Consider the following 27153-nt stretch of genomic DNA (forward strand, 5'->3'; position numbering starts at 1 on the left):
TTTTATAATGCGCCATTCATAGGCCACTATAGGCAGGAAAATTGACTGCATTCAATGTGGGAATCGGCTTTGTTTTTGTTTGGTTTGGTTCATGCTGAGAACAAAACAACACTGGCGAAACAAAACAGCGTTGTACCGCTCCGCCGAAAGCCGTTCACTCAATTGTGGCAGTTACTAAGAGCGCAAGTCAGATGTTTGGGCTGAATTTACCGCACGTGTCGTCTAATATTTCTCTTGAATATCAGATTCAAAATGCATACAGATAAAGCGACAGATTTAATGAAACCCGGGGCCACTTTAATATTCTTGTTGATGCTTAGATATTTCATTTATCTTACAACTCGCCAAAATTTGTAAATGCGTACTTTTAATTATTTTTTTATTTGGCGTTTCTCTTAAAGCAAAAGCTGTGTAAAAGCTTCTGCGCTTCAAGGCTGTATTGCCACAGGAGGAGAAAACGACGACGAGACGCAAACGCACATGGCTTGTTAGAGACTCTAAGCTGATTTTGAGTGGAAAAAAGCGAATGTGATTAAATAATGGAAACGTGGTCACATGGATGCACCTGTCTCTAAATAAGGAACGTGCACAGACACCCCACGGGATATTTTTCATGATAACTTCGACTTGTTTCATGCTGACGACTTAAAGAGCACTGTCGCACGTGTCGTCTAATCCTAGCGCCACTTGAAATGCCTGGATAACCCAAGCGTTCTCTGTTGTTCCAAAATGCTTCTTGAGAGGATCCCAAAGGAGCCCGACATTGGAATTACAAGGAACGTGCGCGCAGCTTCGATGATTTATATAAAATCTTTAAGACCAGTGGTGTGTTTAGTCTAATAACCCTTTTTTTTTCAATACAGACTCAGTTAGCGACACTAATTGTCTCAAAGTGCACGTAACTAGTCTTTGCACAAAAATGGTGTAGTGAAATCTAAATAGGCACCGCCAATAAAGAAATGTGTATCATTTTAAAAGTGACTGTGCTCACAACCGAATTAAGTTTAAGAGCTTTATGCACGCAGGCTTTAGTTAGTGCATCGAAGACTTTCTGTTGAGGAAAAAGAATCAGAAAAAAAAATTCTGAGGGCTGATTGTTTACTTGAAATTTGTGAGCAACGTACGCACTTCGCTTTACGGTAATGAATAACATGGGATTCCTTTCACCAACTCAACATGGCTGAAACAAAACGCCAAAGATAAGAAACGCAAGCCACGTGTCTAGACGTATCCGAAGATACAGCAAAACAGTGACGCCTCATTTCTAGATTGTAGCTTCGCAGGCCCTCTCAAGAAATAAAGCAAGTATAGTTGTGTAACGAGCGAACACAGACTGCGATCTAAAAAAGAAAAAATATCGGCCCCATGCAGACCGATCGGTCCGAAGTTCTTGGTGGTCTGAAACGCAAGAGAGATCGATAGGAGCGACTGTGGCCAACTTGCGAGGCTACCTCGCGCAGGCTACCGTCGCCAGGCTGGCTCTTTTTTCTTGGATGAGCTGAGAGCCGGCCGAAGCTGAGCATGCCGTGTTGAGCAACGAGAGCGTGATGTTGCGAGCAAGTAGGTACTGGAAAAAAAAAAAGAACATCTACCGCTGCACTACTAAAAACCCGGCACTGTTAGCGCAAGAGGTTTTTGTCTTGGTGGAAACCGTAATGAATTCACACGGCGTCTTTTGCTGCAGCTTCACATATCCGCGATAAATTACAGCGCAGCCTCAAAATGGAGGCCAGTGAAGTTACAGGATCCTTATAGCGGTTGTATAGGCTTGTCTCGCACTTGTTTTGCGAGTGCTTCTGGGAGCGGCGCTGAAGTGCGCCTTAAATCACTTTTTTCACTTTGGGCCTGTGCAAATGAGGCACAAAAGTTGAAAAGCTGTATGCTACCTTTTGCTTGCATTTGTTTCCTCACTCCATTTCTTAAGCTGTCTGAGAACATGCAAGCGAAGCACCCCACTTCCATCTGGTAAAGACGAATAGCGCCAGTTTCATGTGCTACTGCGCTTTAACCCCCTTTTTTAGTTATCGCAGTATGTCACACTTTCTTCGCGTGCGGCTGAATCCAGCATTGCACAACGTCCATCAGTGCAGGCTGGGTTCGGCCTCTTTACTCAACTGCAAAATGAGGCAGATGACTAAATTTGATATTAAAGCAACAGTTGGTGAGGTCAAGGTTATTCAGAACGGCTTTACTCGTAACATAAAAGAGCAACAGGTCATACCAGATGCGTTTGAGCATTCATTGGAATACGATGACCTGACATATGACCGTTCCTGTGCGATCGTAATTGCTACGACCCTCTGGCTAATTTCTAGAACTGCGCTCAGTGCCCCTCATTAGGCTCCAGGACGACGTATTATCGGGCCGACCACGGCTCGTCATACTCGATGGAGGAACGTAATCTCAGGCGTCCACAGGCACCTTCACGAAGAATGCCCCTGCAATGCCCGGGAATGCCCCTGGAGCAGGAATATAACACCGAGAACAATAATAATAGTAAAAAGAGTCAAACCAATCGCGGCTAATGGGCTCCCCGTTGAGCCTGATATCGAACCTTGATTTGCATTAAACCTTTCTGGAACCTGTGCGACCCTTGTAATCGATGCGGCAGGTCCTGCCGAATGCAGGGAGAAAAATTCTGATCCTCGCGTTAACTACGCATGAAACTTTGATTTACTAGGTCTACACCATTCAGTGAAAAATAAACCGCAAATCTTACCAAGTGCTAATACTTGCTTCAGGCTCATCAGTGTAACTCAGTGGAAATTTTTACTTGCGAATTTTCATAGGTGAACTATCTCCTTTGCGCAGCTGCGTCCCCACAGTATTCACCACTGGCAAAGGGGCAACCTGCTATCCAGAAGTATCCAGATCTCTCAAATGTCTTACGTATTATTATTGTTATTTGTCGGCGGCTTTTTGGTCTTGCGTAATATTCGAAACGAGGGTGAAACGAACGCGTTGGAAGTTTGTGAAATGTGCTTGGAATCCCTACGCGCCTCTCAGCCTTCCGAAAGAAAGGTGTCTTTGAGTCCACTGGTAGCACAATCGGCGTTTTAAGTCATCTTTGCACAATTTTACTTGGATGCAGCAAACTGAATTTTTAAAGCGCAATATTTAACGTTCTGAGCACCCATGATGTTAACTTTCGTAATAGAGGTGCAAAAGTGTGGCAGCCTAGAAAAGTCAATCCATGGAAATCAACGCAGCGTTTTGCAATGCTTGTAGGAGCCAGGAAAACACGTCAGATAAGAGAATACGCGTTATCTAGCAGCCGATTGATTTGAAACGCCTGCCAAATTAGGAGTATTGAAACTGAGCTCAAAATTGTTTGGGTCACGATTGGTATGCCAGGCAATAGTATATTTCGAACGTCCAACTGTGTCGTTACTTCTGATTGACCTCTAAAGTTTTGGAAGGTTTAGGTCCGGATTGGAGCTCTAAATCACGGAAAGTGCTTGCCTTCTTGGTTTATTAGTATCTAAAGTGGCGATTTGGCTTTGTGCTGGCTTCTAAAACTTAAGAACCTTCTAAGTCCCTGTCAAGACTATGCGGTCTCAAACTTCACACCATCCCGCCTTTGCAATAGCAACCCTGTACACCACCCCTTCTCCCCTCCCTTTCCTCTCTACTTAGTCGCAGGTACTTCTTTTTCGGTCAAAATGGTTAGTAGCAGTCAGACCGACCACAACTTCATCACTAGCTACGGCTCGAATAGCTGGCGCTCGCGCGATCTGGTCAAGCAGAGTTGCCAAAAGGACGCTAGGGTATAGGGGCCAGACACTAAGATCGCGCATACCTGAAGACCACCAAGATGCGGTAACTTCCACAGTCCGACAGATGAATTCGTTCAAACGACAAATATACGTGCTTTCCAGTGTCCTGTTCTACTCGAGCTGCTAGTGTTCAGTGCGTGTGCACGTCTCCTCACCTCGCTGACCGCCTTTGGTGCAGCGCGTACCACTCGTACCACAAGTGCCTGGGTGACCGGCTGGCAGGTGCGTGCGGCGAAGAGGCCCGCCAGCACGTCGAGCTGTACGCCGACAAGTTGACCAACCGACTGCTGTACAACTTCTGCCGCAACTACGAGACATCGGTGTGCCTCAACGACGAATCGGGAGCGACGCGGTTCACCAGCGCCGCGAAAACGGCGCTCGCATCCGCACTGTTGGCCTACGCCGCCGGCTACCTGTGGTGGTAGCCCACGGGGCGCATGCGCACCTCGGCATAGTTTTACCATTATATAGTCTGTGCTGCGTAGATGGCGCCCAGGAGGAAGGCGAACTGCACCCGTACTCTCTGAGCGAACCACAACTTGCTCAAACATAACCTGCATAAAATCTCGCGTACGTTTACCGAATTTCGGATCTCTGGGTGCTGGCTGTTTGACTAATAGCAACACAAGGTTACGTAAATAGAGTAAACGCAAAAGCCTAAGTAGAATACTTCTTTATGCCAAAATGCGTAGTGCGGCAACAACAACAACAAAAATGCCTATGTACTATACGTGTTGGGTAACTGTAGCTAATGCATATTTGGTGGCGAATGATTAGAATGTACAGCGAGACTTGCTGAACCGATTTTTTAAAACTAGAGCCACTCGATTTACGAGCAGAGGTTGCTGCACGTCGTCACAAAATGCTATATAAATGCAATTTCTTGTTTTACGAATTGGAAAAACCAGCGCAATGAAAGACGACACAAGAGAAGGGCAAAACACCAGCGCTGTCCTTCTCTTGTGCTTGTCCTTCATTGCGCTGCTTTTTCCAGTTCGTAAAACGTGTACCAACCAGCCCGTATTTGCCCTCTTCTGCAATTTCTTGAGATGTATTAGTTAGGAAGGAAATATTAGCAGGGTGATAAGCGCTCTATCTGTATTATTGCCATATGAATTGCAGAAGAGTTTGTGGAATATTAGACTTCGTAAGTTGCATGCTCGACGAAGCGAACCTCATTATAGTTCTGTGCAGCCAAGAAAGATTCATTGTTTCACCACTCGATAATGTGTATTTTTATCCTTCTGTTTTAATTATGCTGTGTAAATTTGTTCAGACTGTTTTCTGCCCCTTCATCATGCACGAAGTAAAAAAGAACGTAGTGAATCCAATGTTACATCCTTTGCCTTTCCGTTGTATTCGTCTGGTGCAGCTGCATAAAATCGTTGACACTGTCACAGAGTGCCACTGGAAATTTAATTGCACCTATGGTCGTGTTCATTCACTCCTTAGCGCGTAACTCCTACAGCGACTATGGCGCACGCATGCACGAATGAAAACAGATATAGAAATATGTATATATTCGCACTTCGGCACATGGATGCCTGCAGTCTTCGTCGTAAGGCTTCAAACCATATTATTTGCTTTTAAGAAACATTATAGTCAACGAACTTACAGCACGTCTAAAGCTGGAAAAGTCTGCTAAGGCGAGGATAATTGGGAACCATGGGACTGCGAGTATGTGCATGTGTGTGTATGTGTGTGTACGTATGTGTGTGTGTATGTGTGTGCGTGCGTGCGTGCGTGCGTGTGTGTGTGTGTGTGTGTGTGTGTGTGTGTGTGTGTGTGTGTGTGTGTGTGTGTGTGTGTGTGTGTGCGTGCGTGTGTGTGTGTGTGTGTTTACGTACGTGCAGGTGATGAGCTTTTCAGAACGCGTAAATCAAGAAACGGCCTAATTGCTCATTAATGTAAGCACGCATCAGCTAAGCAAAGCGTGTTCTCTGCACTTCCCCACGTGAGTTCCGCAGTACGCCCCTCAATTCCAGATCAACAAAGAGATTCACCTTTTTAACGTCATAACGTTAAGAAGCCCGTGTCGCAGAACAGCCAGCGTCGCCATCTATCGTCTGCGTCCTTAACCGCGAGCGAAAAATCTACGAAAATTACCCAGAGAAGCAACCTCGGGGCCGGTAAACCACCTATGTCTTGTGACCTTATGGCGTCCTCACAACCCGCCCACCGGATTGAGAGAAAAACGCTCATCGTGGCAGTTGGCAGTTAAAGTTGTGATTGGTCGCGAGATTTAGCTCGGGAAGAGCAACCTGGGTCTCACACAACACACCGGTGGCAGCACCTGCCATCTCAGGGCAGTGGCGCATAGCTTAACCGCTGCACCACTGCGCCAGGAGTGGCATGAGTCAGGAATCTATGAATATTAAATAGAGAATCACCAATTTCGCATACATGGACATTAACGCATTAACGCTGTCGCGTCATAGGCTTAAGGCGGAGCTTACGTGTCCTCTCCAGTTTCTTTTTTTGTGTCTGTCGTGCTACGAAAACTTCTATGAGCACCTGTACACACATACATACACGCAAGTATAGACGCGTCATGATGACGATCTGCCCCGTCACGGCGCCCATCAAACGCATGATGTCGGCTCCGAAAGCTTCGGCAAAAACTGCCGTGTTATGTCGCGAGCGAAAAACATCAGAGGCCAGTGCGAGCGTGGAAAGAGCGCCGCTGCTGGGACCCCACGAAAAAAAAGGAAGCCAACTCGCGTGGCTAAGTGTTTACCATGACTGCGTACCTTGTCTCCCGGTGGAATCGGAGGCCACCAATCAGTGCCCTCGCCTGCTGTCGTCCCGGTCAGGGTTAAACAGAAGTGGTGAAGTGCACGAGACAAAAACAATAAAGCGAAATAAAACACAGATAAATGAAAGAAAGCTTGTACACGAAAGCTTCTGCCAGCAGAGAGAGGTTTGTGTGTCCCACGAGGCCGGGCATCTCAAAGGTCGAACGACTCAGTCTCCTCGCTAGGCGCCTGATGAGACTGCCCGTTCCTGTCCGGTAACGCACCGTCGACTCGGTGAGTTCTCTTCGGAGATACGATGATAACGAAGCGAAAAAAAAAAGGAAGCACACTTGACGTAGCACGAATAGGCCGAAGGTGATGGTCGGGAGGCAGAGGTTTGGAGGAAGGAAGATAATCACCTCAGTCCTCCCACGAGTCCCAGATGCCGTCTCGGCGTAACGGGTCCGCTCGGGGATCGGGTGTGACAACAAGCGGGGTCTTCATAGTCAGCTTCAACTCGTCGAGTCGGGCCCGCAGCTTCATGTATTCCTGCGTGCGAATAGAGCCACAAACCGAGGCTTACAGAGCTCCACTGACTGCACGAGAAACTCAGGCTGACCTATTTGGCAGTGTTTCTTTATATTTTACAGGCATAACACCAAAGGAGAAACGATGCCCAACCTCTCCCTTGCGCTGAAATGGAAGAGTGAGCCTGCGTGTTGTTCCCATTCCGTCTCAACGTCTTCGATTTACTTGCGTTCCTCACGCTAGTTAGAGGGGTTTTTTCAAACTCTTGAGTATTGTTGGTGCTCGTTCAGACATATAAAAGCGCTTCGTGTTTCTTTTTATTATTCTTCCTCGCTGCTCTGGTGAACGCGCACTCTTCTCATGTGAAACAATGAGACCGGACAATGGAGGCATACACTGTAAACAAGAATCACCTCTATTGAGAGTTTAAATGGCTGGCGTTGCCCATTAAACTCCACGCGTGGAAACATTTACTTTGTCAATATGGCGTAAAAATGTGGGAAACGACCTACTTAACTCCCGTCATTGAATAATGAGGCATAAAGGAGGGTTCTCTTTTTAACTCTCATTTTGAAATGAAGTTTCTTCACTCCTTAGAAAGGGAACGTCCAAATAGGAGTGAATGGCTTGTCCTCTATAGCGCAGATCCAAAAGAAGGTTTTATGTACTCCATATATAGCTCTATCAAAAGCTCGGCATTTAAACTCAATTCCATCGCAGTTCCGTGTTGATGCTGCATGCTATAGTCTGCTGCTACGCACCGCGCTAACCACATCGAAAAAAGTTGTACATAAGAATGATGCATAAGCGTGGGCTCTAACGGTGTGGCGGCGCTAACAAAGAAAGGTCATGCAGGTATGGTGGGAGCGTGCTGCAGGCTTCAGTGTAGCTTACTGTAGCGTAAGACGGCAACAGTGTGACATCTTGTACCGCGGCAGGCTCCCGTGAAGCAGCAGAAAGGAGCAGCGATCCAGCGACGACGGTAACCATGGTGATGTCACTCACCGCCATTATCACGCGACTAGCCAGAAACAGACGAGACGCAAGGTGGCTCTACAGATGGCGGAAAATGGTGTTTTTTTTTTCTCCATTCGGGACTTGGGGAGCACTGACACCAAGGAACTTCATTTCAAAATGGTAGTTAAAAAGAGACGAATGATTCTTTATGTCCTATAATTCAGTGCAGGTAGTAAAATTGGTCATATAAAACATTTTGCTCTATATTGGCGGAGTAAATGTTTCTATACATGGAGTTTAAAGGGCGGCGCCCACCACTTAAACTCTTATTTGGGGTGATTATTGTTTACACTCTTGGTCTTATCACTCCTCAGGTCCTCAGTGCAGTAAACAAAATGTTCTTCACCATCCATTGCCACCTAGCATCACGTCTGCTTCTGGCAGTCGTCTGATGATGGCGGTGAGTGGCGTCCCCTTGGTTATCTTCGCCGCTGAATCGCTGCTCGCTTCAGCTGCTTCACGGGCACCTGCTGCTGTACAAGATGTCTGACTGTCGCCATTTGTCGCTACACTAAGCTACATTGAAGTGCTCCTCTGAGGCCCCCAGCGCTCTCCCACCATACCTGACCTTCATTTGTTAGCGTCGCCACACCGTTAGAGCCCCCGCTTATGCATCATTCTCATTTGCAGCTTTTTTCGGAGTGGTTCGCGCGGTGCGTTGCAGCAGACTATAGTGTGCTGCATCAACATGGGACAGCTATGGAACAGAGTTTAAATGACGAGCTCCTGATGCAGCTGATCAGGCTACATCGTTCCTCGTTAAAATTTAAAGACCTGAAGATGAAAATGAAGACTCCAACGAAGGTAACATAGTGTGACAGTGTTTGCTTTTAATTTATTCTGGTCTGGTTTTTAGTTAACTATAGCGTGATGACATTGAAACTGCTCTGAGATCAGTTTTCAGCTCCGAACTCTAGACTTTAAGATTACATCGCTTTATCTACGAAAACGAAAATTATCTACGGAAATTTATGGAGCCAGTTTGTAATACCTTAAGATGAAAAAATTTCCCTAATTTCCCAAAATTCTTTCAAAGCACGTGTCAATCATTTCATTTTTCTTTTAGGCACAATTTGAGACAGAACATTCTCTGAAAAAGAAAAAAAACCTCCGAATGAACCATCACTGCACCGTCGCGACACGCTTCGAAGAGAACTTGTCTGTTTTCGCTGATGTCCATTATAGCACGCGCCATCCCACTAACGCGAGCCGGGCGTAAAAAAGCGTCTGAATGATATTAAGGACGACTAAAACTAACATTTTTCTTTCCAGTGTCCGGCGCTCGTCATGGATTAATTAGGCGAATTTCAGTCGCCGGTTCTGAGGAAGCGCTCGTTGAGACCAGAAGTTGCATTAGCCTGTATTCTTCACCAACGAGGAAGTGTCTTAATAAAGAAAAAATAAAACTCGTTGTCTCTGTATTCTTAATTGTTCTTTTATTTCTTCTCTAAGGTGGCCGACGTTAATATCCAATTAGGCTTCATTGCCCCAAGGCTTCAGAATGTTTCCTCGTTTCGTGGGGGCTTTAACTGAATCTAATCGGAGAAGCGGCCTTAAAGCTTATTTAATATTCAATACCCAGTCTTCCGTAATGGCGCCTAAGAACGAGTATAGCTGTCATTGGAACTATAGAACGGAAACTGCCGTTTTAATGATACGTGAGTGAGCCAGCTTATCTAAGCTATTAGAAGCTTTCGCAACAAGAAAAACAAGAAAAAAAAAACGTCTGGAGAAGCACAGGAAGCTTTCAGAAATTATTTATCTTTAGCAGGAACTATTACTCAATTTACTGGAATTCTGATGCGTCTCATTGTATTGCACAGAACGGGTCATCGTTATAGCAATGCGCGACATCGAAATTGATGCAGAGAAAAAGAGCAGAAAGGATTTTTTTTATTTAAATGATCAAAAGTATCTAATTAGTTTTTATTTTCAGCGCTAAAGAACAAAAGGCGATCGAAAGGAACAACGCGCACGAATAGGAATATCAGCCCGAAAGGTTGAAGACAAATAGAAACTTTTTTTAAAATGAAGAGAGAGAAAGTTGATTAATTCTGATGGTAGCTGTGGAGCAAATGGGAAAGTATTATAGAGCAAGGGGTACCGAAGCCGATACTGCATTGGAGCCTCTCGTTATCATTGTGCATGGAAAACAAATCAAAGTATTCGGGCAACGAGAAACTAAGCACACAATGTGCAAACAAATAAATTGCACGTCAATAATCCAATTACCTGAAACAAATCTAAATTATAGAAATAGCATGGAGATAAAAATAAAGTACGAACAAAAGCTGCTGTAAAGGTTCATCATACGACTAAACGATGTTCAGTGAGTTAAAAAAGGTACAGTCAGCGTGAAAAGAAACGAAAACAAGGCTTTGAAAACGTAAACAGAAAAACGAGAAGACATCATTCGGTTTGGTTTGGTTTATGGGGTTTAATGTCCCAAAGCGACTAAGGCTATGAGAGACGCCGTAGTGGAGGGCTCCGGAAATTTCGACCACCTGGGGTTCTTTAACGTGCACTGACATCGCACAGTACACGGGCCTCTAGAATTTCTCCTCCAAAGAAATTCTAGCCGCCGCGGCCGGGATCGAACCCGCGTCTTTTTGGGTCAGCAGCCGAGCACCATAACCGCTGAGCCACCGCGGCGGCAGAAGACATCATTCGGAGAAAGGTGAACACTAGTGCACTTGATTTTCAATTGTATGGTCGAAGATCGTTGCGTTAAAGTTTATATGAACTCAGCCTGTATACCATCTTCAGAACCGAATATTTTTGTTCCCTTGTGTAAGGAGATAGCGCCACCCAGCGGCGTTCGTGAGGAGAAGACAAAGCACGTGGAGCGCGTGCTGAGGGGTACGCCGGGACAGGTGGTACAGGATTACGTGGCAGAGAAGAGAAGAGCGCGGTGGGCGACGGACGTGGACGAGTTCTGCTGGCTTCCCGAGTTCCGGGCTTGGGCCTTAGCCGCAGACGTCCGGGCCACCAGACCTGGACATCCATCGTCGAGAGCCTCAACCACCAGGCCCAGGCGCTACTCTTCTCCGTCCATCCGTCAGCTGCTCTACATAGGCCGCTTCGGGCGCCTACGTGACCTTTTTGCGGGATACCAGACCTGGAAACCGTGCCGGGAGCCCACGAACGCTGACGCTGCGGTAGCCTTGCATCGGCGTTTGGAACGCCAAGAGACTCCTTGACTACCCGACACGCAGCCAGTCCTCGCCGCTCGTTGCTCGAATAAGACAAGTAGTGTGACTTTCCTCTGACTCTCTTCTCTGCATTTTTCGTAAGCACCTTGTTCTGTTTCGCCGTGTGTTTTTCCCGTGTGTTGTTGCGTTGTTCTCTTGTTCCTTTCCTTTTTTTTCTCGCTCATATTGAAATTGGTTTCCTTTTTGATAAAATCCGCCTCGTTTATTGTTTGTACTTTTGTGTTTATTTAAAATAAGACCTGCAATCTCACAGAGTCCTCACACCTTGTGTTGACGTTTCACTTATTCTGTTCGCGCTTCATTCGACCCTCATGGCACACACAAAAGACAAAATCCGAACACAATACAATGCTTCAATGAGCGAATTCGAGAATAATAAAAAAACTGCAGTTACTCACATATAATGTGCAAATCTATAACACTAGTTGATTGTTGAAAAATGCGCTGCCTCAGAGATGTCTTGAGAATCACAGAGAGCACGATGGTTTAATTCAGTATGAAAGCTCATTCGAGAGTTTAATCACTGTGAAAGCAATAGTTTATTCACCATAATTTCTAGGAATCTTCGTAAGTAAAAAGTGATGAACTTCAAAAATACGTAGGGTTCCGTTTGCTTATACGATGTTCTGAGATTATAAAAATTAGACTAGGGCTGTTTATGGCACGAGGCACTGTTATTCGTGTACCACGTCTTATAAAACAACATTTATTGGCTTGATGCTCAGAAAGCGATAAAGTGAAATAACATTTATTGGCTTGATTCTCAGAAAGTGATAAAGTGAGGCCGTGTGAGAGTTATATTCGCTATGCATTATGATTCTGATATCCTGTTTTTTGAGATAGAGAGAGAGAGAAAAAGTTTAATGATAGAAAGAGCAAAGACGTCGGCCAAAAAAATGGATATCTGGCCTAGTACTCTGCACCGTGAAAGGGGAAGAGAAGAGTTGTTGCATCTGCGATAGGTGACTATGAAACGTAAGCCCCCATGTAAGGATGCATTGATATGACTGTGAATAAAGGAATAGTAGAGTATGATAAATATAGACTACTGAAAATAATGACTGACTTTTAAAAGCACTGTAATAGCGAAAGCAGATTTCTTCTTTAATGCATTAATATAAAGGTTGAATTTTAAGAACTGATCGAGCTCAATATGTTCAATGATCTGTGAGGTACATGGGATGACAGCCAATATTAATGGAGGAATAGTGAAACGATTTTGTTATACGAACTAAAAAGCCCATTTAGGTGAAGTGAATATAGTTTTTGGCACTTTGCTTTTACCTGTCAGCACTTTCTACAGAAGTGGAATTGTTCAGCGAAGTTCCCAGCAAATAAGTGGCATTGGTGGGTTAACGTTGGTGGCGCTGTCACAAAAATCGGCGCACATGTGGATCGAGAACCTTGGAGAAACCAACCCCGGTTACCCAAGAAGAGTGCGTAACCTTGAGCGTGCTGTGCTATGCCCTCTGCACGGGACGAAGAGAAGTAATTCGAACCACCTGGAAAACCGTTTCCTCGCCTGACCAATGGCGATGCGTGTCTCGGCGGGAGGGTGAGAGAGTACAGCTGATACTGTGTGTATGTGTGCGCCTGCCTTGGAGCGAAGAAAGGAAAAGACGCGGTGCGCCCTATATACGAACGACGTTCAGCGCCGTCGGTCAGCCCATGCCGTAGTTGTAGTTTGAAGAAGCACTCCCGCACGACTCTCGGGTCGATGCCACTCGCCCAGCTACAGACCTGCAAGGCAGCGCGCTCCAGTCTTCAGAACGGCCCCATTCGCGATCCTCCGCTCGTCCGACTGTCGCAGTGCCCGGTATTAGCGCCCGTATTAGTGCAATTTAGGTGCAAGATCCGTCTTGCATTGCAGCCTCTCTCTAGCATTACATTCATTGTGTTCCATTGTTTTGTAGATTACTGTGAATGTGTCCTTACGAGTGATTAGAATTTGCAATATAAAGTTTGTTTTGTTTGTGAACATTTGACTCCAACCCATTCTCCGGCTAGCGACCGGCGAAAGCTGGGCACTCAACGACCACCCCCCTTTGTTAGTGGCTGGTTTCTGGCTGAGCTTGCAACGCTGAGTGGATGACATCTCCTGAGAGACCGAGACCGCAACCCCCCCCCCCCCCCCCCCCCCACGCTCTGAGGTTGTCTGGGAACGCATGCAACCAGTGCGCATTGGTGACACGCTGTAGCCTTGGTTGAAGTATCGACTGATAAAACGGGTAGTATGGTTTTGTATGCGCTCAAGCAAATCGAATAGTCCTTGAGTGATCAGATGGAGGATGCGTATTTTAGCTGGGGGTGAATATATGTACGGGATGTGAAGTGCCCAGCAGATGTGGACATGGTCCGACGATTACTTTTTAATAGCCTAGTGTACGAGAAGCGTTAATAATCACTTTATATTTCGGTTGGCCATTATAGATTAGGCGAAAAGTAAATGCCGATATACTTATATGAGGACCCGAAGGGGTCTAGTGTCTTTAAGCGAATAAGTGAATGGAAAATTGGACTGTTTGCGGCTGACGTGGTGCAGCAATGCGGTCGCTAACTGAGCGAATTTCGCGATGAAACAGTGGCCAGCGAACAATGCGATTAATGGATGCAATGCCTGATTGCAATTCATTGATTAGATTGGGAATTTATTAGGTCGATGGCCCTTCTTGGGGGAACGTCAAAGGTCGCGCCAGTAATAAGGAATGAATATTAATTGACAAGGGTATTTTTAGGCGATCCCTGCTAGATTGTTTCAATGCGTTAGCAACCAAGCGCCCGTTATATTGGAAGTTGGCACGCTAAAGTTCGTTATGTTAGAGGTGGTACATTCGCGTTCGTTATAACCGAGGTCGACACATTAAGTTCGTTACATCCGAGGTCAAGACAGTTCGTTATATCCGAGGTCAACACATTAACTTCGTTACATCGAGGTCAACACATTAACTTCGTTACATCCGAGGTCAATACAGTTCGTTATATTTGAGGTGGCATGCTTAGGTTCATTATGTTCGAGATTAACACATGAAAGCTCGTTTATTTGTGATGGCACACTGCCATCTCTCTATACTGCTACCTGCCGTGGTAGGCAGGTGCCAACCTGTTTTCCACTGGCTACTGACAGATGGCGCTCACCATATACGCTTGCATAGACCCTTCTAATGCTAACCCATTAATAGAGCGATTCTTATCGAAGAAGTTCTTAGAAACATAGGCGTAAAGAAGATATTACTGGTGTCTTTCAATGTCTTGCGCACTTAACATTTGTTTCTGCGGCTAAAAACCTCCTTAACGCACTGTGTTCGGTTTGTTCTGAAGATTCCATCAATTGCTGCCCATTCATACGATATAAATAGCGCCCCAGCAAGCTGTTACGTGATAACACTTCCAGCCTCATCCGTTATCTTCGCACGGCGGCGCTCAAAGTGAGTGTCAGACCGTACTCAGCACCCTAGCTCCTGATTTAAGCATACCCAGCAATTCTCGATAAAGGCATTTTTCATCGAGAAGGAGTTTATGAGCAAAATGTTTTCATATATTGTAAGATTTAATTATAACAATCAATATATCCGCAGACCACCCGTCGGCAGGCTTGCGTTTTTTTTGCTATAACCTTCTTGTTATCGTCAGAAACGTTCCCCATTGCTTTTCTATGCCAGTCTTAATTGTTCGATGCGAGCGACAGGAAAACTTTAAAATAAAGATTTTGCTACGCATCGAAAGAATGAACCATTACCTTCAGTATTTCCATAACAATACCTTACAATATTTCAATATTGTAACTTTTTGTTCCAGAACACTGGACATGACAGGGCAGTGTGATTACTGCTTCGTCATTGTTAGGGTTTTTACACGCCATTGTTATGGGGGCCGACTGTGAAAAAAAGAAAAGAAAATCTCGCCTTTATTTCGTTAATTAACGTTTTGTCACCTAGGGTGCTTCAGCAATACCGCATCCCGAGACTAACTGGTTTGTCCGTAACGTTCGACGCTTTCTTTATTTTCATCTCCGCGGAAGAACCGAAGACCTCGTTTTAATCTGCAGTTCATCGCGCTAAACCTTAAGAACGTATTTGACTTTCAAGGCGAGCTCTTGAGAAAAGTAGCGTATGCTTTGGGATTCAAGAGAGGTACTAAAACATAAATGCAAGAAGAAAAGGACATCTGACGCCAAGGAGAACCTGAAAGCATTCTCTCGTATCTTTTCAGGTCCCTGTATTGAGAAAAAAAACAAACTTGTATAAGGAAAGGCCCAGGTTTCCCGATGCACAGCCCCGCATGCCTCGAAGGAAGAGTCGTGTTCATATCCACGTTAAGTTCTACGACAAAGAAATAAGCATACAATTTGCACAGCTGAAGAGCCGTCTCCCCTCAATTTTTAACTTCAGCTGCGTTGGTTAGCTGAAGCTGGTTTATTCTTTTCACATTGCTTGGGGACAAGGAAGGAGAATGGTGTGGAAACAGCTTGACAAGCCCATTAGTCAGTGCAAGAATTTGGCAGCGGTCAGCAGTACAAGGTAGGACGTCAGCGAAGGAAAGAGGGTAGCAAAAAAACAAAACTGAAGAACAAAAAATAACCATATGTTGCACATGACTGTTGTTAGATAGCAAATGGAATAGAACGCAGAACACAAGTTATTCCAAAGGCAGGACCATTGTTGTACTGCGGGGAAGCCTCATGGCACTCAAGAAGCGACACGAGCGTAGTTAGACGTCCAGACTGCACACACGTGCACAGACTGCATGCGCCAACACAGCAAAAATAGTTACGTTGGTGAATTCGTCTTAAATACATCGCCGTATGAGATTTCAGTTTGACAGCTTTAGAAGCAACACTGGGGAAAAAGAAAACAGTGTCTGGGGGCATTCGTCATAATATTAGCTGACTGGTCGAAGGAAGTGACGCCACAGATGACGTCATCCTCTAAAAAAAGGCGGGAAACAGCAAAAGCGGGAAAAATGGCGGGAAAACAGAAAGAGCGGGAAAATCCAGTTAGAACCACGTGCTATGATGCATAACAGGTTTCTTATGCTATCACATGCTGTGTTGGAGTTGTGTCTGTTCACCCTAATCGGCTGTTTGAAACATTGCTAGAAAGAAAATGTATCTCTTCGAAATGTACCTTCCAAGCATTATGCTCCACCGGCTTGCAGAATTGTTTGCAGAAGCTGGTCCTTTTGTCAAGCAGAATGGGGACCTTTATCTAATGTTTACGGAAGTGCGGTGAAAGGAAAGCGTAGCCCCAGGTTATGCCGACCCAGAACGAAGCGAAATTGAAGTCCGTAATCGATATCGAAAAGCGAAATGGACCTCTTTCGGCCCACGGCGAAGACAAGCGAAAAACTTGCTCAACCAAACACTCAGTCGCAATTTTCTGACCTCCGAGAGGTAGCGGTTTCGCTCGGCTGTTTTTTCTTCAGGTGCACAATTTTGCCTCCAAATATCCCAGAAAATGAATAATGCAGCTAAGGAGAACAGGACAGTGTTAACATCACAAGAAGGCATGCAGACTAATTAGATGTGGTCTACCGTGCTTCTACGAAAAGTTTTATTCATACTGTTTTTCCTTTCCTTACACTTGAATGAAAAAGGGAGCGGTCTCAACGGATCATTTTAAGACCAAGCGGATCGATAAGCTCTCCACGGGAACACTGATTGAGCGCATCTTTTGTGTCCTGAAAGAAGGAGCTCTTTACATAGTACGGTGCTTGATTTAGGCGACTGTTTTGCGCACCCGCAGATATTTAAGGAAAAAAAATTCAGCTGATATGATATTTGCAGGGTGACCAAACCAGCATTTAGGGCGTATACAGGTTTCTTCAGCTAGGTCCACATGGAATTTTATGGTTCGGGTCCTTTGGAGCCTATGTGTAGAACGATACAACGTTAGCTCTCTTTATTTGTGTTTGGTGCCTGTCTTTCAGAACCACAGCGCCCATCAGAAATCGCGGCTTCCGAGCACGCCGAAGACCACGTCATAGTCACGTCATGCCACCATGATACGCACTTAATTGGTGTAAAGGTCGGTTGCGTCGAGTGACGGCTAATAAGAGCGAACCGCGTAATCACCTGAACAACATACCGCCACCAACAAACGAGACTTGAAGGGAGGGAGCTTATTAATGGACGCACCTTTAGCCCTATAGGAACACTTAGGACAGTTCCATCCAATTTTTTATTTGTCGAAATTGATTCTGTAGCTGTTTATGTGTATGTTGAGGTTTGTGCGGCATCAGAAGGCGCATTAAAATAAAGGAAGTTTTTGTTTTCTCCCCGAGCCGAATCAAGCTCGTGACATCAAGGAACTCTGCGAACCCATTCGGAAGAGAATGGCGCTGTCTCCTAGCCGAGGGATCCGCGAAAAAGAAACCCTCTCGACGTCACCCATGTTTGTTTGCGAAAATTGCCGTTAGTGGCAACACTTTATCTAGTTTCCTTTTAACCTTTTTTATAGCGTTTAACAACTCCCTCTCCAATGATAGGAGCCTCTTTGTCATCAGAACGTGGCAATATATTGATATACGAAGACATTGAGTAAATGCTTGTTAAACAAATTCTGCATCAACCCCGAGGCTGGAGTTCCTATTTCCCGAATACATTGGTCGAAGCGATTTTGGTGGCAATGTTTACGCGCCATTTTCATCCCTCAGGACTTGCGTTGAGCAATGCGGCCTCCCGCTGGATAGGGATTGGGGAAGGGATGGGGGATATTGCCTTCTTTTTCTAGTACGCCCGTAGCATGTGGTAGAGGTTCGCAATTTCTCCACGGTGCCGACTTCCGAAGAAGACGCAAGCAGAGCGCACGGCCGCGTTCGAAAAAGAGAAAGAAGATGTGCTTCGCGCAGCCCTTTCCATCTGATTCTTTGTCTACATTACCAAAGATCCAGTGGATGATGTTTTCTTCGCGTGAACATTCATAAGTTTAAAAGAAAAGAACAACACGTGGATGAACAAGACGAAAAACATAGAGCTCGAGCACTCGGGCTCTATGTTTTTGCTTTCTTTTACCCACGTTTTTTTTTTTTACGCTCTGAATGTTCACCTGAATCACCCACTAGCCGCACTGCTAAGTTTTCGTCGAGGTTGGCACGCTGGCCTATGAACTGCTTCGCAACGCGAACGAAGACCTCGCCATAAATGTTTACGTTCCCCTCCGCAAGGTGGGCGACCTGCCTTAAAGAGGACTCCGGCCTTGCCAAGACGATCGGCATGGACATAAAACGCGAGTTCCTTTCGGTGTACGTAAATGATCACAAGGCCTTGGTGACCCCCAGTACGCCCACCCCGCGAAATGAATTAAAACGAATTAATAGGGATCAGCGAGTGGATTAGGTTAGATTCGTGAATCAGATTAGTATAAATCCATATGATAATCTAATTGAAGATGCTCGATCATACTAGAAGGCGATGACTGATGCCTACCATATAAGGGCAAAGGGACAAGTTCCATCCGGTGTTTTGGCGGGAAAATCCCCAGAAGAACATTAGACACTCTTTGTAGACACTACGACAAGCAACTTAAACACTATCGCATTTTCTTCTTTGAGAATGCTCCCTGTGTTTTTTTGAGATAGACACTTCCATGTTTCGTGGTAGCTCTGGTATGATTACGATGGGGGCGTGCTTTTGTTTGCTTGTTTTGCAAGCATCAGTGGGTTAAATAGCCTAAAGTTTCCTGATTTGTTTACGTAACGACTTCTTATGGCTGTATAGAGTCGAGAGAAGTGCTAAAGAGTCCCCGAATTTAGCGCTGCGCCACAATATGAATGTATGAACATTAGAGACAAACTGAATAATTAGTCATCAGGAAGCCTATAATTTTCTGTCTATGTGCGCAATCATGCCATGTTCCTTTAAAAAACTGAAATTTTAAATGTTTTTCACCCACTGAAAAATAATTAATATAGGGGGTAGCCACGTTTCATCTTCAAGAGATACGACTCATTTGCATGGAACATCACGAAGCGTTGCACAATCACTAAGATTCTCTTTCACAGTGCCGCGTTCCTCCTGTCCACACCGTCGGATTTGGAGAAAGTATGGCTGCCGCTGCCTAACATTTGTCGGCACATCAAGTGCACTTGTGCTTTGTGTATCTGCATTCACAACGTTCTCTTTATAAGTTATAAGCTAAGCCCTTCCTTAGCTACCACAGTCAGCATCGGCGATATTGTGCCCCATCGAGATTATTGAAATGCCACTTTGAGGAAACGAGGAAAAATAAAGTTCGCAAGTCATTCCTAGAGGACAGCAGGGACGCCGCTGTTAGAAAATTCTTTGCTAATGTTTGTGCTCGTAGTTTGGCAACACTGGGCCCCGACAGCAATATAAAGAAACGCAGCTCAAGCAGCAGCTGTCGTTGTCATCTCCGGGGTAAGAGTCCCGGAACTCTTCTTAGCGTCTTACAATGGCACCGTATTCGTTGTTCAAGCACCCGATGCACCCCAAACTGACAAGAAAAGCTGCACGGGGCGTTCGCTTGGCGATTCATTCTGTGTCATTGAACGAGAAGCATGCAAAGCGTTGCACTACGTCATCAGCAGCATACGTACAGGGTGGTCAGGGCGATAGATGTTGACCCTCTCAGAGGGGTCATTATCGAGGTCGTACATGCACGGTCCCGTGGAAGGGTGGCAGTAACGCCCTCCTTGAATCAGGATTTCAGTCAGCACCGCATCAGGTAGCTCTTTGGGTGTCTCCAGAGTCTTCCCATGGAAGCATGACAAAACCTGCGCGAGGTTGCATAGTGAAGTCAATGTCGACACAGTACGCACTTCTCTTGGATAAGATGTCTGGCTGTTGTAACATCTAGGCCGTCGCGGGTTGCCAGAGGACTGTACGTCCCTTTTGCGTACTTTTTTAGAGCGTTACCTCTTCTTGGCTCTTATTGCGGTTGAACGGCGTCGCCGTCAGTGTCCGCAAGTAAGGTCTGGCTCCGCCGGCGATTTTCGGTGTGTTTGTGTTTTGCTGAGCGCGCCGGTGGCGATGTCTCACAGGGCGAACTTCGCGCAAAGAAGGGGCGGCGCGATCACAACGCTGTTATTGCTACCTTAAAAGAAAGAAGAAAACTGGCAAAACTAAATATTTATCGAAAAAAATTTCATTTAAGATCGCCGCTAACGGTCAGACTTCCGCGTTACACACTCGTAACCGTCCTGTGATTTTTTTGTCTTGGAAAGTTTTGAGTTCAAGATTTCAACATGCAACACAACCAACCATACTCTCTTTGTTTGCTTCTCAGATTGTTTTTTATAAATTTTCATCCGCGAAAATCGTGAGTTCACTTCGATGCATATTTCAAAGGTTATATTCAGCCCGTCACTTGACCAATGGCAGCCTCGAGATAAAAGAATCTTTATTAAAGTGCAGTGAGCGCTTTGTAGTTCCGATATTGGGAACTTGCGGATAGCGGGGCGCACCTGGGCCGTGAGGCAGGCCTGCCGCGCTTCGTGCAGCGTGTTCCAGTGGTCGGGGGCCATGGCGCCGACGGGGTCGTACCACTCGTAGTTGAGGAAGACCGTGTTGTTGCGGTCCTCCATAATCTTGTAGCGTTCGCCTCGGATGGCAGACTGGCCCCACACCGGGTCGATGTTGTACAGCACCTCCTTGCGGGGCCACGGGGCGCCCTGGGTCAATGACTGCCACTGGTTCACGCCGTCGATCTGGGGAAGGTTCTTCATGTTGCCCCCTGAAAACAGACCGTCAACGTTACACCGTTAGCGCATTATTCGAGGTACACATGCTGTGCTCGATAACCTAAAAGAATATGTTACAGCTTAAGCCTAGTAAAGTTAAAGTTTGGAGAGGCCCACTAACGAATAATAAGAGTTGGGTGGACAAGCACAATCTCCACCTTATTTGTGTCTGCGTTGTCCTCCAGGTCAGCTATATATAGGTTCAAAACTCCATCCTAATGAGCACGATTTGCTGCATGGACAGCATGTTGCGCCTGGCGGCTAACAACCCTGTTCTTCAGAACGACAGATTTGATAATAGACGTAACTCGAGAGTTCACCCTTCGTGCCCAGTATGCTGGAGATTGTTCTGGAGATAATGTTCCTTAGTTTGGCTGAAAACTACTTGTACAAAGCTATAGAGAATTTCTCTCTCGAAAATGAAAGCCATTCGCCACATAGTTAATATTGATTACTTAGGCCATACTCGAGGACTTTTTTAGACATGCAATGTAATAGGGATTCTACTTGCGCATATGAGTCACGTATTTTGTGGTGATATGATTTTTCTTCTAAATTCAGGTCTCTGGTAGAAGATACTGGGCTTCTGAAACAAAATAACCACTCAGTAGATACATGCAAACAGACACATGGTTAGAACTTTTTTCGCATTGACGACATGTTGCACACCCAAAAGATATAATCTTCTCATAAATATAAGTAAGTGTAAACACATAAATGCTCAGACTGGTACTGCATTGCGCCGTTTTTTTTTTTTAATGATGCAGCCTGATTTTCCTTTTCCTCAGCGTCGTAGTTTTCTTCACATTTCATTTTAAGTCTTCATTAATCAACAGACAAAAGAATTTCTTCTTACCGAACATTTGATTGTATACATATTATCGCTAGCTATTAATGTTCATGACATTGAAATTAGATGTTGATGCAGTTAGAGAACATATTTGTGTACTCTATTTACTTGATTTGGTTGTACTGTTCGACGTTTAGAATACGTTTCAGCCATTTGCATTTTAATGTGTGAATATTCTTATCAGTGGGCTCAGTTATACCTTACAAAGACTGCCGGGGCCTCGTCAAGGGCTTTATTCACAGCTTTTCACGAACGTAGCCGAAAAAAACTCACTTGAAAAAAAAAAAGTCAGTTGAAGGAAATTAATCCAATTAAAATAGCTTTGGTAAGTTTACACGCAATTTCACATATTTTATGTACAACTTCCTCTCAAGCTGGACAGGCTGTTGCTCTTGCATTTTGAGAACATGCTTTGTGCGCAAGCATGGGTTTAAGCAATGCTTGTCGTAGCTGTGTTTTTCATCGCATCTGCAACTGCATCTGCATCTGCAAGTCCTTGGTAGCGAAGACTTTTCAGGAGTTCATCTGCTTCTTCGCGCTGAGTGTATTCACTGCGAAAAGCTAACAGAGCGCCGAAATAAGCTTGCCATCCCACTGGAGATAAACGTAAGCCCTCACCTCACACTACCGAACTATCCCCAATCACGTATAGCACAAGCAGCGATCTACGCAGCGCTATAATAGCTCTGCCCACCGGCGGCCGCGTAGAAGGTGGGCAGCCAGTCGGTGATGTGGAAGAGCTGCCTGGTGGCCTTGGTGCGCGTGGCCAGCCGAGGCGTCCAGAGGAAGCCCGGACCGCGCACGCCGCCTTCGGCCACGGTGCCTTTGGAGCCGCGCAGGGGCCAGTTGGGCGACGTGTTGCGCGAGAAGCCGACCGGCGCGCCGCCGTTGTCCGTCGAGAACGCGATCACGGTGTTGTTCAGCAGGCCGGTCTTGTAGAGCGACTCCACGATGGCGCCCACGGCGTTGTCCAGCTCTGCAAGGCTGCCTGCATTGCGAGTTGCGAGGTCTGGTCATGAACAAATGAATAATTCAAACGAGGAAGGACGAGGAAGAGACACACTGCGACTGGAGCTAACAGCTGTGCTTTATTGAAACGAATCCGTCGCCCAAGGAAACCAGCAGAGCATGCGTTCCACAACAATCAAATCTAGTCGCAGTGTGCGCCTCGTCTCTTCTCTGTCCTTCGTCGTTTGACTGGTTTATTTGTTCGAGACCACGTACCAACTGACCCAGATCGCAACTCTTCTGTGGTCTGGTTTCGGGGATACCTCTTTGAAGATGGTACAGGCGCGGAGAAAAGTAAACGGAGCACGCAACTGTCTTCGAATATTTTTCACGCGTCACCTAATTGAAATTTCCAGCAGTGGTGCGTGCATGCTGGTAGCGGAGGTTGGCGGGCTTTCTTGTAGACAAACAAAGCTTCTTCATTACCGATGGAGAAAGCGTGATTGCGCTTCGAACGCAATATCGTGCTCCGTTTACTTATGGCCGCGCCTGTACACATGGGAAAGCTGTGACAACAACCCACTGCAAGCTCAACTGAGGCTTCGCGCAACAAATAAACTGCAATGAACCGAACCGTAGAATTGTGGAATATTCAAAATTGGGAAGTGCGTGACTACTTTAACTGAAGAACGTGTCGAGGTTTCAGGTTTAAGTTTACCGCTGAAGCTCACTAGTTAATATTTAATTAGTAGGTTGTTGCAAACCAGGCCTACACTCAGGGCATTTTAGCGGTTTCGTAACGTCCGCCACTCCGGTGCGGAAGACTTCGATGAAACTGCTCGCGTATCTCCCTTTGTACGTTCTGTTTAGGCGGCTGAAGTCCTTCGTATTAGGAACTATAATTCTCAACTGTGGTTCACATCTCCTGCACCAGCTTGCACTTAATTCGCTCTTTGACGGGCTGATGACTCTCGTTTGCGGAAGGCAAAGTTCTCAGAAAAATGAGCTCCCACTTCTCATAGTGGCCATGCGCATTTTCAGCGAAGAAGCCGGTTTAGTTCTGAAGTCGGCTTTTCTGTCCGCAGTGTGAGATAATGACGTAATTTAATGTTGAAGTAAACGTAGTCTCTCTAACATGACAGAAAAAGGAACGAAAATGTAAGCAAACAAGATGGCTTCGTACAGATTGATCTAAACAAGAATGTGTATGCGTATGACCTAGCTGGAAACCCCTGAAATAGCGCGCCCGCTTCTACTCTTTTGATGACAGAGAATACTGGCTAAAGCAACATGACCACGTTTTCTACTGACCTTTTCCTGTTGACTGCCATATTTTAAAGAATGCATTTGGATCGTTAAATTTTTCTGTATCTCAGAATATCCGTGTACTCGGGGAGGCATGTCATTAGGAAACTAAAGACCTGCGCATTGTGTCATCGCAGCCCACAGCACAGTCCTAACCTGCTGAAAGATTTCTGTAACCTGAAAAACTTGGCATGAAAATTTTGTAGCACTCATTTTGTTATACGGTACCTTCTGACCTCGGTCAGTGCTGATAACGTCAGAGGCACCTGCAGCATACTTGTCTTTTCTTTGATTGCGCGGCGCAATGAACTTCAGGCAATAAGATTCGCAACCTGTTTACAATAAAGTAAAGGACTTACGTTCGTTTATTCCATTACACCTACCATCGTGTCTATACAAGGGTAGGATTGAGAATAAAGAATATACGGAAAAGAAAATGGTAGCCATATCACCACAACACCAAAGATAAACAAAAAGATCTCTCCATATGCAGTGGGCGGCATTCCTTAATTTAGCGGGAAAATGTGCTCATCTTAATATTGCATAGTCCCTAAGCAGAAGAGAGGAGGTTAGAAGCAGCGTTCGTGTGCAGGTCAATGTGGTGAAGCTGAAAACAGCGCGCCGCATGTAGAAAGGACAAAATGTAGAGAAGGCTCCAACGCCTCAATAGGCCTGATAAAGGTTTCGTGCTATGAAAACGCAGTCCCCAACATTCAAATGCAGGCATAATCTTCCTGGGGCAGAGGCGGAGTTTTTGAGCACCTGCTTTCAAGAACTGAAATTTTGATTAAAAGAAAACTGCGATGCGCAAAATAATCGCGAAAACCAGCGAAAAAAGAGCATTTGCAATCCATTTTTTTGATAACGTCATTTGCATATGTTATTAAAATCATATATGTACGCCGTAATATGATTTGATATTTTATTCAGCGTCAGCCTGCCGGCGCTATTTCCGCCGAACTCGGAAGGGTGAAAATAGCAGTCCTCGAAAAGTGACGATGGCATCGCTACGGTGAGGAAAATAGAAAACGATGACTGGAGTGGTAATTGTATGTTCATACCGCAACGAGAGGAGAACAGGGGGCGTGCTTAGAAAATAGTCATAAGGCAATGGGTGCTGTGCAAAACAAAATTGAGTTCATGCACGTCATGCAGTCCTGTCTTGCTTTCGTTACAGAGTGTAGTAAACCTTGCGCCAGTTGACGGCGTTTGTAAGCATTTATATAATAGCTTAAGAATTCAAATAGTCGTATATACTGTACGAAAATATAATTTATTGTCACGTACCTTTTGTTTGTACTGGCAATTCAAACTGAATAACAAAAAAAAAAACAGCGTAGAACAAGGACACAGAAAGAAAGAGACGCTTGTCCTTGCGGACATTCAAAGCTCATGCGTCATATCAAAGAAGGAGTAATACGTAACTTACGGAAAAGTGACAAGGTGAAATTAACGGGAGAGAGCGGGAGAAAGGATGAGGTTTGGGTCTGCACTATAATATGGAATTAAAAAAGCCGTTCGGCGAAGTATGTTTCGTGCAACCCTGTAATGGCGAACATATGTGGGAGGAACGTACCGGCAAATATTTGCCTGTCGTAGTCGCCCAGGTAGGCGTACTTGGCTACGTACTCCTTCGGCGCTTGGAGTGAACCATTCAGCCCGCCGCAGTGAACGGCAGTTGGGGCGAAATACAGGAAGAAAGGCTGCGAACGAAAGCAGGACTCTGCCTCTAAGCAGCTCTTCACATGTCATGACACTTATATACCATTCACATGGGAATTCCACATCATCACCCTTTAAGCACTATTAGATGTTTATTAATGCACATTGCTGCAATAAAAATATAACAGATAGCCTTCTTTAGAAATAGGAAGTAAGTTGCAAAATATACAAGAGCATGAAAAATTGGCAGTTAATTTGTGCACTTGTATTTTGGCTGCATTTGCGAAGCGAATTAACGCAATAGTGCGAAGTTCACAAAACACTTCCTAGTTTCCTTCACCCTCCTCGGCCTCGAAATATCGGTTTGATGGAAATATGTACTGAATTATTTGAATGCACCTAGAGCATTTAAAAAATATGTCATACAAAGAAAAGGTTTTAATTTTTTAAATTTTGAAATTTGAAATTTTTCGTGGCATTCAGACTGCTTACACGGCGCTTTGCAACAGAAAAAAGCTTGGACGACATAGAAGTGCATCTTTGAATTTCTTGTAATTTACTTTGATTGCTAATTAAAAAAAGCGCTGTATATTAGCAGACATTCAATAAATTGGCTTAGTTTACGTTTTCGATGAATTCGCTAGCTGTGCAAAAATCGCGCCACAAACGGTAGCTGGAATTTCTTCAAATAAAGCTAGTAATTACTTCAAACTATGCAGGTCTGTAAAGATGAATATTGATGTTACTGTAGGAACATGCTTTCATATATTAGTTTTTATGCCCTCTTTGCAATGCAGGAAAGAAGTGTAGCCTTGTTGAGCGTTTTATTCATGAAACGTATATGTAACCGCTGCACGCTGCCAAAAAGCGGGAAAAGGATCTTCGTCAAGCTGCTTGCCGAGCAGCTTTTCGTTCTTATCGCGAAATTTTTCACCACCGAAAAATGAGGAATAAAGTGAAAGTTACCTTCGGTGCTCATTTTTCGAAAAAACTTCCAAATAAACTAGAATAGGAGCAGTGGGATAATTTTCACTATGTATAAACAAGTGCCTGCTGTGTGCAAATTCTTTCAGCATTATTACGTATTTAAACAGAACAAAATCACCTTTAGCTTTTTTGCTTTAATTGTCTACTTGAGATGATGCTTGGGAAGTCGGTCTTTGACCTCACCTCGAGAAGTCGAAAGCACCTTGTGCCATGGGGCTTTTTGGCCACAGATGCCTTTGCGCCATAAAAAAATCGCAATCGTCATCATCAGATGACGCGTCCATTCTATAGGTAGCACATTCATCTGACACAAGATCGTTAACTGAGCAGCAATGTTAAGAAAAGCCTTTTCCACAATCTCTGGGCTGAAGAAATGGCCAGATTGCTGCTTCATCCCTCCCCTAACACCCTCCCCTACCCCTCCAAGGGCCACCTAT

The 27153-nt window shown here is 45.1% G+C and overlaps 2 protein-coding genes across 3 annotated transcripts in view; one reads left to right on the top strand and one right to left on the bottom strand.

The window, feature by feature from the left end:
• Positions 1 to 5173, top strand: part of LOC149341556 (uncharacterized) — a 53474-nt gene extending 48301 nt beyond the window's left edge. For both annotated transcript variants that reach the window (XM_089543647.1, XM_089543648.1), the window contains one exon: positions 3955 to 5173. In XM_089543647.1, the coding sequence (XP_089399773.1) occupies positions 3955 to 4201 (247 nt within the window). In that variant the 3' untranslated portion in view covers positions 4202 to 5173. The remainder of the gene's footprint in view (positions 1 to 3954) is intronic.
• A 1510-nt stretch (positions 5174 to 6683) lies between these two features.
• Positions 6684 to 27153, bottom strand: part of LOC149341557 (arylsulfatase B-like) — a 43343-nt gene continuing 22873 nt past the window's right edge. Inside the window, exons 6-10 of the mRNA XM_089543646.1 lie at positions 25644 to 25770; positions 22509 to 22802; positions 20689 to 20957; positions 19822 to 19998; positions 6684 to 7060 (exon numbers count right to left, since the gene is read on the bottom strand). Coding sequence (XP_089399772.1) covers positions 6932 to 7060; positions 19822 to 19998; positions 20689 to 20957; positions 22509 to 22802; positions 25644 to 25770 — 996 coding nt within the window. The 3' untranslated portion in view covers positions 6684 to 6931. The remainder of the gene's footprint in view (positions 7061 to 19821; positions 19999 to 20688; positions 20958 to 22508; positions 22803 to 25643; positions 25771 to 27153) is intronic.

Source organism: Amblyomma mixtum, chromosome 5 (genome assembly GCF_055824585.1).
Source record: "Amblyomma mixtum isolate Tamu chromosome 5, ASM5582458v1, whole genome shotgun sequence".
NCBI lineage: Eukaryota > Metazoa > Arthropoda > Arachnida > Ixodida > Ixodidae > Amblyomma > Amblyomma mixtum.